Source organism: Camelina sativa, chromosome 1, assembly GCF_000633955.1.
Source record: "Camelina sativa cultivar DH55 chromosome 1, Cs, whole genome shotgun sequence".
NCBI lineage: Eukaryota > Viridiplantae > Streptophyta > Magnoliopsida > Brassicales > Brassicaceae > Camelina > Camelina sativa.
The window spans coordinates 575273-586921 of NC_025685.1; the positions used below are offsets into that span (position 1 = coordinate 575273).

The window sequence follows — 11649 nt, forward strand, 5'->3', positions numbered from 1 at the left end:
TCTCTTCTCATGCAAATGCAAAAATCAGATCTGCAGATCACATTTTTGTTTTTGGTGTTGGGGACAGACTAACCTTACCTGTTAAGAGTTTTTATTTTGTCTTTGATTTTTTAGGTTCTCATGAATGAACCCAAAACCATTTTCTCTTTCGGTCTTACTATGATGACTCTTATGATCTTATCTTCTTCTTCCACCTCTTCTCAATCAAAGAATCGTACCTTCTTCTTCTTTTTTTTTTTTTTCTTTAATTTCTTGTTGATAAGATCGCAGATTAGGTTGAAATAGGAACGAGTACTTTGGTTGGGGTCCCTTGTATCAGAATCAGGATAAGGATTGTTTTAGAAAGAAACGTAATTTTTATATCCGCGTTTACACTTGCATATAAAATACATATATCTTCAAATTGCAAATGGTTTCTTCGTTTTATAAGATATTTTTGAGAAAAACATAAACAAAGCAGAAGAAAATCATTAAGATCTACTCGGGGGGTCTAACCACGTAAATTATCCACTAACCAATCAAACCTCATCAACATCAAAATCTCTTTTTAAGTTCTTATCTCCAATAACACCAGTATCAAGCAAAAGAAAAAAAAAAGCAAAAATGCAACACAGAATAATTCCTTTTTTTTTCCTGGGAATCGCACCAGCAAGTGTGTACCTTTCATCTCTTTTTCAAGAACTGAGTTCTTTCAACAATACCCCAACGAAAGTATCTTTAGATTCATTCTTGATTTCCTTTTCACTTCCCTTAACAAGCTTCTTCAATGTCACAACATCTTTACTGAGTTCTTCTTCATCTACCATCACCATCCAAGGAATCCCTGAATCCCTAACACGATCGAAATGCTTTGATTTCCTCTTGCTCACAAGATACTCTGCGTTGATCTTAGCCTCCCATAACTGACTTGCCAATTCCGCTGCTAACGCTAGTTGATTATCCTTCATTATACTAACCAAAACCTGTGTCTCCGTAGGTCGGATCACCTAAGTTCATAGCAAAAACAAAGTTCATAATCTGTTCTTTTAGAATAAAGATCAACAAACAGCATAAGAGTTTCGGAAGTTACTTGATTCTTTTTCTCGTTAAGTTCTTCCATTATGTTAAACACTCGCTCGATTCCAAGGCTCATCCCAACTGCAGGGACTTGCTTTGTTCCAAACATTCCTATTAGGTTATCATATCGCCCACCAGCACCAATTGATCCAACCTGCAGAAAGAAGAAATTAAAGACCATAAACTTTCTCTAATTGAATTGCAAGAAGCCAAGCCGAAGGATTTTACCTCTGCTCCTATACAAACGGCTTCAAAGATGACGCCGGTGTAGTAATCAAGACCTCTAGCTAGACTTAGATCAAAGACTATCCTGTGACTGCACTTCGATCTTTCAAGAGCTTCAAACATGATACTCAACTCATCAAGAGCTTCTCTTGATGAATGGTTAGCTAAGAACTCACTCCCTTCTTGTCTCAGTTTAGACAAAAGCTCCAATGGAGCTCCCTTCTCCTTAACAAAGTTGCCAATTCTGTCTGCAATCTCTGACGATAAGCCCTTCTCTTCCACCATTTCTTTCTTCACTTGCTCAAATGATTGCTTGTCTAACTTGTCGATACTCGAACAGATGGTTCTGAATTTTTCAGGTGGTACTCCACATATCTCCAGCATTCCATCAAGCAACTTGCGGTGATTCAGTTTCACCTATTTAAACAAAACCAGAATCAAGAACATAGCCAAAGAGAAAACCAACCAGGAAAGATTAGGACTTTCAACTAAGTTATTACCTCATAATCTCCAATCTCCAATTCATCGAGAAGTTCAGTTAATATCTTGACAATTTCAAAATCGGGTCCCATTGGTTCGAACAAACCAGCGATATCAAAATCACACTGATAAAACTCCCTGTATCGCCCTTTCGATGGATTATCCCTTCTGTATACCTTTGCTATTTGGTATCTTTTGAATGATGTGATTCCATTCATAGCGACATACCGTGCAAATGGAACAGTTAAATCATATCGTAAAGAGCAGAGCTCTCCACCCTGCAATTAATGTATTCACATGAGCACGAATTCCGATAAATAATTTCAAATATACTGATGAAATTGCAGCAGACGAGATGAGTTTAACCTGATCAGCAATATCATAAACCAATTTCGAGTCTTCTCCATACTTCCCCATAAGGGTCTCCCTCAATTCAAAAACAGGAGTATCAAGTGCAGTTGCACCATGCCTCTTGAAAACGTTTTGTATGATTGCAAATGCTTTTTCTCGGACTGCCATTTGTTCTTTAGCGAAATCTCGAGTTCCCTGCCACAGAATCAAACAAATCAGAAATTAACATGAGACCTAAATATTATATATCTTTGAGATTGTGATTTACCTTTGGAAGCTTGGGAAGTCTCCTGTTTTCATTACTTTCTACAATCTCTTTCACTTTATCCAAAAAGCTATCAAAACCGTGACCCGCAGGGTTGAAAAGATTTAAGATTTGTTCCACCCATTGCTTCAAATAATTCATCAGGTCACCATCACTTGTTGCCTCATTACTCACCAATTTATCTTTAATAAACTGGAGAACTATACTCGTCCCCTTCCCCACAACTGCTTTTTTCTCATTCTTCTTCTTTTTCTTATCCGTCTTCGAATCTTCTTTGTCCGCATCTCCCTTCTTCTGAACAAACAACTCTCCACCTGCAAGAGCAAAAAAGGCAGCAACTGCCTCCAAACCAACGATTCTCCATACAACCCCCAGAGACTCATTCAGTTCATGAGCAAACCTGATGTAATCCTCTCCCAAATGAGCAGTATAAGCTAACTTATAGCTATTCTTTAGATTCTCATACTCAACACTGCTCTTTTCAAACACTTCAGACAAACCATTCCTCAGATTCTCATTCCCAATCGACTCAAAACAGATCTTAGCACGAAGGAACGAACACACTCCTAAGTTTTTGATAGCCGTCGACAAAGGTGCCAATGTAGTTCCTAAAGCCTCACCAATTCCAGTGTTTCCAGATCCAGTTTTGCCTCCTTTAACACCGGAATTCAATTCTCTCCGAGCATCAGAGTGCAAGCTTTTCACCACAAACCTAAATTTGCCATGAATCCAAGGAATCTTCGAAATCTCCTCGATTTCTAACTTCCCTGTACCTTTATACCCGTTAAGCAAAACCTTGAGATCACCAGCAACACCAATCACATCTTTATCACCATTCCCATCTCCTGAATCCAACGAGCTAAACGAAGCTATATCAGCCTTTGTAACCTCAACACTCAACGCAGCTACAGAATCCACAATCTGGGAAAGAGTCGTCGATTTGTGATCTATAATAGAACAGAGTCCAATCAACGAAGCAAAAGATTTCTCCAACACAATGTTTTCCCCTTCCGTCACATCAATCTCACCCAATTCGAAATTCTCAGCCTCCGAATTCAAAATGTCCGAGATTTTAACCGGAAGAACAGAACGAGCGGTGGAGGAAGAAGGAGGACCAGAAGTCGACAAAATAAGCTTGTTTAAGATAACAGCCAAAGAAGCTCTGGTTTCTTCGTTCGTCAACCCTTCAGGGATACCTAAGGAGCTTCGTTTGATCGATGGAGCGTTTCTAGTGGAAAATCTTTCGATCGCAGAAGAATCAATTCGAACATTCGCGACGCCGGAAGCAATCTTGTAAACGGAGGGGGAATTGAAAGACGATCCTTTACCTCCGAGATTGATGGACGATCTCTCCGCCGCCATTATTACACACTTACAGAGCTGAAGCCGGAGCGCTGTTTAGGGTTTTCTTTCTTTAGACGTGTGACTGCGTGAGTGAGTAAAAGACGACGACACAAGAATTAGAGAACGGAAAATTGCGGAAATACCCCCTCAAATTATCTACTTTTTGGAATTTTAGCCTTGAATAAATTTGCAAATATTGGATAGTTCGAGGATCTTTTTGCATTTTAAGAAAGTATTTTCTTATTTAACTCCCAAACTCAAACATATGTAAATCAAAGAAGCGATATTAAAAGAAGGAAGACAAAGCTCAAAAAGCAGCAGCTAAAACAACAACACTTGCAACACTTATTAAACGGATAATTCGATCTGGGAAACAAGGATACCATCAGTATCTGCATAAAGCCATTCCCCATCGCAAATCCGAGTGCCAGCCATGTTCAAAGGCACTCTTTGTTCACCAAGTCCTTTCTTACTCGCCTTTATAGGATGAGAAGCTAAAGCTCTTACTCCAATGTCGCAACCATTGATCTCATCGACGTCTCTGATGCAACCGTTCACTATGATCCCTGCCCATCCGTTGTTCTGCGCTTGTACTACCGGGTTTCCTCCAAGTATCGCGCAACGTAAACTCCCTCCACCATCCACCACAAGAACTCTTCCATTGCCTGTTTTTTTTTTAACATTTGTGAGCTTTAGATGTGAAAAATACAGAGAGCAGATTGGTTTATTGTAAAAAAGACTCGGGTGTTTTGAAAGATCTATCTCATCTCTAGTCACTAAATTGATCTAGGCTACTCAACAAGTTGGTAAGCCAAAAGGTGAAATCGTTTGATGTTTCTAACATCTTGCATCCTCATCATCACCATTACTATCATCATCTATAACGAGTTCTTGAATCTTGATGTAATAATAGTATAGAAACACATTGGTTTATTCTAAAACTATCCATTTGCAAAGTGACTGAAGAAGTATTACCACTGAAGCTAGTTGACAAGTAAGTGTCTCTCTATGTGTCTCTCTATACTTAAAGACTTCTTCAAACATATATAGTTTCGAACAAGGAACCATTGAAGCTAGTTGAGAACTAAGTAACATACCAGAATTGAATCTAAGCCATTATCATCATCATCACCATTATTATCATCATCTATAACGAGTTCTTGAACCTTGATGTAATGATAGTATAGAAACACATTGGTTTATTCTAAATACAATGAATCGAAGCACACCTCTTTTTCTCATCACCAACTATCCATTTGCAAAGTGATTGAAGAAGTATTAACAGTGAAGCTAGTTGACAAGTAACAGACCACTGTGTCTCTATATCTCTATACTTAAGACTTCTTCAAACATATATAGTTTCAAGCAAAGAACCATTGAAGGTAGTTGACAACTAAGTAACAGACCAGAATTGAATCTAAGCCATGTCAATGATCCTCTGGAAGTTCATATCTCTATTCTCTATGAGTAAAGTTTCAGTATTTATGGAATCTTTTCTTTGGCAAGAGTTATTAAAATACCTTTCTCTTCGAGGAAGTGACGGATTAAGCCATTGTCTTCAAATACTTTGACAGTAACTACTGGACCTGAGAATATCTGACGACGACCATAAATCTGGAAAACGGGTTGCAGAGCTCGGAGCTGGCCACTACGAATCATCTCTTGATTCGCATCACATACTTCCGCAGTAGTCACAAACGCCATTCTTTTTTTTGTTCTCACCTGGATTAAGGATTATGATCAAAACAAGTTATCTGGAAACTAGTTATATGAGATTAATGGGAAACCACTCAAACCCACAAGGCAAGATAGTAAGATACAAATCGAGACTAATCTGGATAAAGTGATGATATATTCATGGTCAATCGATCAAACCCACAAGGAAAGTTACAAACTTTAATCCAAAATTCATCTGGATAAACAGAAGGGATTACATTTAGATCGAATCTCATTTCATTTACCTGAAATAGAAGAAACTCAGATGAAGAAAAGAAGACTCTGTGGGCACAAGTCTCAGAGAAACGAAGTTGATGATCCTTTATTTAAAGGAGGACAATAGTCTCAGCATCATACTTTGCTTTGGTCATTCAATAATAGTAAAGTATGGACCTTTTTTTTTTAACTTTTACATAAATCAGATCGCGAAGGTGGGTTGTCGCTATAAGCTTCGAAAAACTCAAAAAAGGAATCTTTGCGTTGCCTTTCTATCTGGTTTCGACTCTGTTTCCTTGTTATCATTTTCTCGCTTTTTCTCGACTGTTTATGCTCTTTGTACATCTCAAAAAGACAAACCCATGTTATGTCCAAAGCTTAGTAGAACATTCAAAGAAATTCATGAATTCGGATCAAATGAAAACTTTATTGCCTGATGTGCTTAGAATCTTCAAAAGTCTCTCACAACTCCCAATTATTATCATCACAAAGATAAAAAATGACAAAGACAAAGTTTATCCAAAATCTTAAGAAAAATTTCAGAGTTTATGGATGGTTTTCATGTCTATAGCTTCATCCAAAGTTCCTTTCTCAACATGATCCCACCACTTCATCAAGAAATTGTCCACCACCAATCTGAACCATGGAGACAGTTTCAAACCTTCCTCACCTGCATCTGCTTTCTTCACCAGCTCCTTCAGCTCTTCCCGGCTCACATACTTGATTTCAGCTACTTCGTCTGGATTTGGTTGAACCTTCACGTCCCGCACAATGAAGAGCAAGTAATCAACTGCAAAAGGAAGGCCAACACAGAAAAAGCTTTTAACGGTTTGTAGTTGTTTTAAGAAAATGGGAACCAAGTCTCTAGAAAAAATAGTATTACGTTCGTGCTCTCCCCATTTTCCATCAGAAGGAGCCTTGTAAAGCATACGTCCCAAGGCAGTGAATTCATCGACTGGTACATCTTCAGCTACAATACCAAGCTCGTCGAGAAGCTTTCTTTGTGCAGCATTCCTCACACCTAATGAGTATGATCCAAACAGTGAAGTCACTGGTTACCCGAAGCTACAATTTGTTACATAGATAGTAAGAAGTACTAATTTGCCTTGCTAGTAGATACCAACCTAGTGCATTTTCTTGGATAAGCTCTGATTCACGGTAAAGAGGATGGCTGCAACAAGTGTTTGTCCACACGAGAGGGAATGTAACCTTTGTGTTTGACCTTTGCTGTTCAAAAGAGAAAGAATTTCAGTAAGATGGCATATGAGTCAGCTTATTAAGACCCCCCCAACATGTGGAACAAAATCTCTATAATCAAGCTTACATCTAACCTCCCATTGTTTTGAGCTTATTTTTCTTTACAAATAGGTGATTCTAGATAAGACACAACCATGCCTATACAGAACTTCAATTAGCTACTTCAAAGCACTTATATGTAAATACCTGGAGAAGCAACTCATACTTCGAGTTGAATAGAAATACACTAAAAGCCCTGTGAAGTAAATTCTTAGCTTCAATATTTTCCATTAGATGACCTGCAGATTTGAAAAGGTATCAGTATCTTGGACAGGTATATAGACAGAGATAAAACAATATACCAAAGAAACCAAGCGGATAATTCATTTTCTTCAACTATTTAAACATCTTATATTCATATTATATGCAGATTTTAGTCCGTCATTAGAGAAAATATCCGAACGCAAGGTAAAGTGCCTTATAATACATCCAAACGCTTAAGGAAGGATATTTTACAAGCTTAGTAGACACTGAAAAATAAAAATGTTACTAGACACCAGAAATAATATGTTCGACAAATTGACAGAGAGGAATAAGACATTTGATGGAAACTCAAAGGTGCGATCTAAGGTGATAAGATCAAATATTAAAACAAAACGCTATGTCAAATCTTGATCCCCTTACTGTAACTAAGTTCAGTGACTTCAGTCATAGGAGGACGGTAAAGAAAAAGAATTTCAATGGAAAACACCAAGTGATAGGACGAGACTCAAACCAAGTACACTTACAATTATATTTGCTGTCATGCCCAACGACATGATCAGTTTCATCAACAAGAATGCATCTGCAAGAAAAATCGAAAACAAAGAGACGAATCTATAAAATAAGGTAGAGAGATCGTATAGTTTCATATAATAGGCATGAAGAAACCTAAAACTTAGATGAAAACTTCCATCAGAGCAAAGGATCAACCATCATCATTGTAAATTTAAGCCTAACAGAAGACAAACACCTCTGAACATAGCTAAACCTCTAACTATGCTCCTCCCAAAACTATGACATCTTTCACACAAGACACTAAAGCGTTGACCTTTATTTGCTTGATTCAAGTTACCACCAGAGTTCTAACAAGTTCATTCATTATTGCATTAACGTCAACAAATCAATAGACCTAAGCTCCTGAACCCATTTTTAATTCGAAAAAATTCCAAATCCCATAACCTAATTTAATTCATTTTATCGGCGATGAAGACAAAGGTACAATTTTGGCAACACCCAAAACCTGAAAATCAAAGTAGATAGAACAAGGAATCAAGAACTTACTCATCCTCGAACATGAGACGTCTCTGAACAGCATCCATCCCAGCATCTTTAGTATCTGTCATTGCGGCACCGGAGAAAGCACGAAAACTCGGTAACTTTCTCGGTGAAAGAACGAATCCGATCGATGACAGAGGACGATGGGCAAATCGAAAAGAAGAAGAAGACGAAAGAGTGAGAGATCTGAGGCGAATCAACGGGAGATTAAATAAAGAAGAAGCAGACATTGGTGGTGGTTGTGCCGCATGTGGTGATGACTGATGCGTTCTACCTTTCTTCGTTTATTTTTTTATCAAAAGGTCCACAGTTCTTACCGTGTACCTCTCCGTATACAATCATAACCCCAACAAAACAAAACCAGATAAGATTATTTCCTTTTTTAAAAATAAAATTTAGTATATATAATCATATCGGCTCTCGCGTCCTAATCTCAGAAGAGTGGGGCACAATTAGGGTTAGGGTTAGGGCTTCTCCCTTCCTGGCGAAACAGAACCAAACCCTTGTTTTTTTTAGCCGCCGTTGTTGAAGATGACTGGTAAGGCGAAGCCTAAGAAGCATACGGCGAAGGAGATTCAAGCGAAGATCGATGCTGCGTTGACGAATCGAGGAGGAGGCCAAGCTGGAATCGCTGATCGAACCGGAAAAGAGAAAGGAGGTCACGCTAAGTACGAGTGTCCTCACTGCAAAATCACGGTTCCGGGTCTAAAGACTATGGAGATCCATCACGAATCCAAGCATCCTAAGCTCACTTATGATGAATCATTGGTCGTGAATCTCCATGCTGTGTTAGCACCCGTAGCTGAGTCAAAACCGAAACCTGGTATCAGGGGAAGCTTGAAGAAGTAACTCTATTGTTTCAATTTTGTCATCTTTTTTATATTGAAAGATCATGATTTGCTACTCCTTACTTTACCCCCTCAATTCGATAATGTTGTTGATGTTATATCAATAAACTCTGCGTCATGTAACGATTTCTTATTCTCAAGTCGTTTGGTATTATTAGCTTTGTAGTTTCAGTTCCTCTGTTTATTTGTGTTGGTATTACATTCTAAAGGCAAGAATCTGTTTGGTGAAGAAGAGTAGAGGAGTGGTCTTACTTTAAAATCAAGAACCGCTGTTTCTTTTTCAGACAAGTTTTTAGATCATCAAGATAAGCAAAGCTAGCATATGATTGTGTTGTTTGTTGAAACTCTGCAAACTCGGGTGGTTTAATTGGTTTGTGAGTTAGATGAAGGAGCTAGCTTGAAGTTTTTGTTGCCTATTGAAGCTGCGAGCGCATCAATGTGTAGACATCTTCTTGTTTTGAATCAAATGTACTCTGTTTTCTGTTCAGCCACAAACAGCTGAATGAAACCTTTGGGTCAGGATGATTTGCAAAGCACGTCAATGAACATACATCTTTTTTTCTTTGTTATAGTGACATTAAATTTTCTTATTTATAAACTATAAGATTGAGTAATTGTCACTCTGATCTGCGTCCTTGAGTTCTTATCTGATACTTGGGTGATGATTTCTAGGTAAGTGCGTTTCTACTATCTGGCTACTTGGGTGATGCGGTTTTGGATTTTTTCGGGTCACATTCAGGGTATTCAGTTTTCTCGGTTTGATTATTCTTTGTCAATTTTGGTGTTTCATAGAAAATGTCAATGATAAGTTGCACACTTTTTCTTATATCCAAATTAGATGATTCAATCACGCGAAGACTGAGAATAGTTGAAGAATAGTGCTAATGAAATTGGATATCTTAAATTATCTTTTAAGAATATAATACTTTCCCAAAAACATGTGCTAGGTAGTCAGATCTTTAGTGTGCACATGGTTTAGATTAGAAACTGACTCGATACTCTTAACCTCCTCTGTTTTCCCCCTTTTTTTTAGTTTATAGATCTATCTTATGACGAAAGTGTACTACCGAATTTTTGATCTTTAACGTTCAGTTTGATTGGCTAGAAAAGTTCTTTGGTTGAAAAGTTTACATGGTGATGGTGTAATAATTTATTCGAAAATTACTAATGATTCTTGTAGTTAAGAACTCTTTCTAAGAAGGAATTAATAACTTGGTGTTTTGCATAATGCTCCACTTGTACGAATTGTTTTGTAGTTAATTGTTGTGATTCGAAAGAGAGTGTCTTTGAACAACTTAGATAAAGCAACTTTTACCAGTTGACATTGCAATTAAACATAAGCATTATTTGTCATCATCGAGTACAAAATGACCCCTTCTGAACTGAAACAGTTTGTAATCAAGAATAAACCCTATCTGTACATTTCGATCTCTTGTAAAACCAAATCAAAGTTTCTGGATTTTGGGATAAACTAATATCTTATCCTCCTAAAAGAATCATGCATCCAGCGATCATATGGAATCGGAACTCACTCATATTAAAAAAACATGAGACACATACCGCGCAATTTGGTTGCCTCTCTTGTTAAACTTTAGCAGCCTGCGGTTTTGGTGTCTGGACCTTTTCTTCTTCATACGCTAACCTTCTCCTCTTGAAGCCATAACCGTGATAGCGATACATGATGCTCAAGAGACACTTTCTCAAGCTCACTATATCAAACGCCTCTATAAGATTCAAGTCCCTTTGTCTCCACTGTAAACCCGCGTTCTTCTGGTATTCCTCGAGCACCGATGATAAGCACCAGCTCTGAACTTTTCTTAAGCATCCCACTAGACAACCTGTCCTATGCTGCATTCATATTAAAGTTCAAATCAGGACTGCCCCTGTAATGAATGATAGGCTAAAAGTTCCTAGAAGAAATTGTAAATTTTTACCTTTCCACGTTTGCAATGAATGAGAATTGGATGGTTTCTTACATCTACAGAGAAACAAAAATAATCTACCTTTAAAACTCACGAGACTATAGACATTATTAACAAGGTGTGTTTTTGATTCCTTACCAACTAAGACTTTGAGAGCATCCAAAACTGTATCTTTTGGCATGGGAGTAGGAGGATCCTGCAAATTCACAAACGATCCGACATAAGTTACTTGAAGAAGCAACAAGAAAAGAAGAGATGTGGTGAAGGGGGGGGAATAGCAAAACGCACCGTTTTGCCTTCGATACCAAATTGGAAAAGCTTAATGTTGTTAGCCTCAAGAAACTTGAGATTCTCCTCTGGGTATGGTTCAGGGCAGAGATAACTGTTTTTGGTAGAAATTGAACGAACCAATGTTATCTATCAATCAAAGCAATCAAAACAAACCCATTAAAAAAGAGATAAAAACTTACATGATGGAACGAAGGTTTAGGGTATCGAGGAAAGCGAAATTATCAGGTCGAGGAAGCCCAGATCGGTAAATACCATCTTCAACCATGGAGAAGTTAAACGGCGGCGATAAAACATCAGTACCGTCATTGTTGTTGTGGTGATCATCCTCAGAATCCATAATCAAACACATCAAGGCGACGACGAATCAGAAACAGAGAGAGAC

General features: G+C 37.9%; 5 protein-coding genes across 5 annotated transcripts; 1 reads left to right on the top strand and 4 right to left on the bottom strand.

Moving 5' to 3' along the window:
• On the bottom strand, positions 486-3826 carry LOC104778432 (histidine--tRNA ligase, cytoplasmic). The gene is made up of 6 exons (XM_010502914.2): positions 2381-3826; positions 2128-2307; positions 1782-2039; positions 1285-1698; positions 1070-1210; positions 486-986 (listed from the first exon to the last, which is right to left on the bottom strand). The coding sequence occupies exons 1-6, from the start codon at positions 3737-3739 to the stop codon at positions 675-677; spliced, it is 2664 nt and encodes an 887-aa protein (XP_010501216.1). The 5' UTR covers positions 3740-3826; the 3' UTR covers positions 486-674.
• On the bottom strand, positions 3944-5887 carry LOC104778524 (putative 4-hydroxy-4-methyl-2-oxoglutarate aldolase 1). The gene is made up of 3 exons (XM_010503009.2): positions 5683-5887; positions 5242-5443; positions 3944-4386 (listed from the first exon to the last, which is right to left on the bottom strand). Exons 2-3 carry the CDS (start codon positions 5423-5425, stop codon positions 4070-4072), a joined length of 501 nt encoding a protein of 166 aa, XP_010501311.1. The 5' UTR covers positions 5426-5443; positions 5683-5887; the 3' UTR covers positions 3944-4069.
• Positions 6049-8478, bottom strand: LOC104778620 (isopentenyl-diphosphate Delta-isomerase II, chloroplastic). The gene is made up of 6 exons (XM_010503103.2): positions 8213-8478; positions 7678-7733; positions 7097-7188; positions 6778-6880; positions 6537-6674; positions 6049-6443 (listed from the first exon to the last, which is right to left on the bottom strand). The coding sequence occupies exons 1-6, from the start codon at positions 8434-8436 to the stop codon at positions 6193-6195; spliced, it is 864 nt and encodes a 287-aa protein (XP_010501405.1). The 5' UTR covers positions 8437-8478; the 3' UTR covers positions 6049-6192.
• Positions 8634-9219, top strand: LOC104778713. Its single transcript, XM_010503189.2, has one exon. It carries the CDS (start codon positions 8738-8740, stop codon positions 9053-9055), a length of 318 nt encoding a protein of 105 aa, XP_010501491.1. The 5' UTR covers positions 8634-8737; the 3' UTR covers positions 9056-9219.
• LOC104778815 (probable tyrosine-protein phosphatase At1g05000) lies at positions 10350-11643 on the bottom strand. Its single transcript, XM_010503263.2, has 5 exons — positions 11447-11643; positions 11265-11358; positions 11115-11172; positions 10989-11032; positions 10350-10902 (listed from the first exon to the last, which is right to left on the bottom strand). Exons 1-5 carry the CDS (start codon positions 11614-11616, stop codon positions 10639-10641), a joined length of 630 nt encoding a protein of 209 aa, XP_010501565.1. The 5' UTR covers positions 11617-11643; the 3' UTR covers positions 10350-10638.

What these genes read in the sequence shown, in the direction of transcription:
- LOC104778713 (XM_010503189.2), top strand. Translation starts at nt 8,738, where the DNA reads ATGACTGGTAAGGCGAAGCCTAAGAAGCATACGGCGAAGGAGATTCAA.
- LOC104778524 (XM_010503009.2), bottom strand. Translation starts at nt 5,425, where the DNA reads ATGGCGTTTGTGACTACTGCGGAAGTATGTGATGCGAATCAAGAGATG. An exon ending in TCACTTCCTCGAAGAGAAAG is followed by an intron (nt 4,387 to 5,241) that starts GTATTTTAATAA and finishes AAAAAAAAACAG; the next exon opens with GCAATGGAAGAGTTCTTGTG.
- LOC104778815 (XM_010503263.2), bottom strand. Translation starts at nt 11,616, where the DNA reads ATGTGTTTGATTATGGATTCTGAGGATGATCACCACAACAACAATGAC. An exon ending in TTGGTATCGAAGGCAAAACG is followed by an intron (nt 11,173 to 11,264) that starts GTGCGTTTTGCT and finishes GTGAATTTGCAG; the next exon opens with GATCCTCCTACTCCCATGCC. An exon ending in TGCTCTCAAAGTCTTAGTTG is followed by an intron (nt 11,033 to 11,114) that starts GTAAGGAATCAA and finishes GTTTCTCTGTAG; the next exon opens with ATGTAAGAAACCATCCAATT.
- LOC104778620 (XM_010503103.2), bottom strand. Translation starts at nt 8,436, where the DNA reads ATGTCTGCTTCTTCTTTATTTAATCTCCCGTTGATTCGCCTCAGATCT. An exon ending in CGTCTCATGTTCGAGGATGA is followed by an intron (nt 7,734 to 8,212) that starts GTAAGTTCTTGA and finishes TTTTTCTTGCAG; the next exon opens with ATGCATTCTTGTTGATGAAA. An exon ending in AGTATGAGTTGCTTCTCCAG is followed by an intron (nt 6,881 to 7,096) that starts GTATTTACATAT and finishes TCTTTTGAACAG; the next exon opens with CAAAGGTCAAACACAAAGGT.
- LOC104778432 (XM_010502914.2), bottom strand. Translation starts at nt 3,739, where the DNA reads ATGGCGGCGGAGAGATCGTCCATCAATCTCGGAGGTAAAGGATCGTCT. An exon ending in TTTATGATATTGCTGATCAG is followed by an intron (nt 2,040 to 2,127) that starts GTTAAACTCATC and finishes CATTAATTGCAG; the next exon opens with GGTGGAGAGCTCTGCTCTTT. An exon ending in TTAACGAGAAAAAGAATCAA is followed by an intron (nt 987 to 1,069) that starts GTAACTTCCGAA and finishes CTATGAACTTAG; the next exon opens with GTGATCCGACCTACGGAGAC.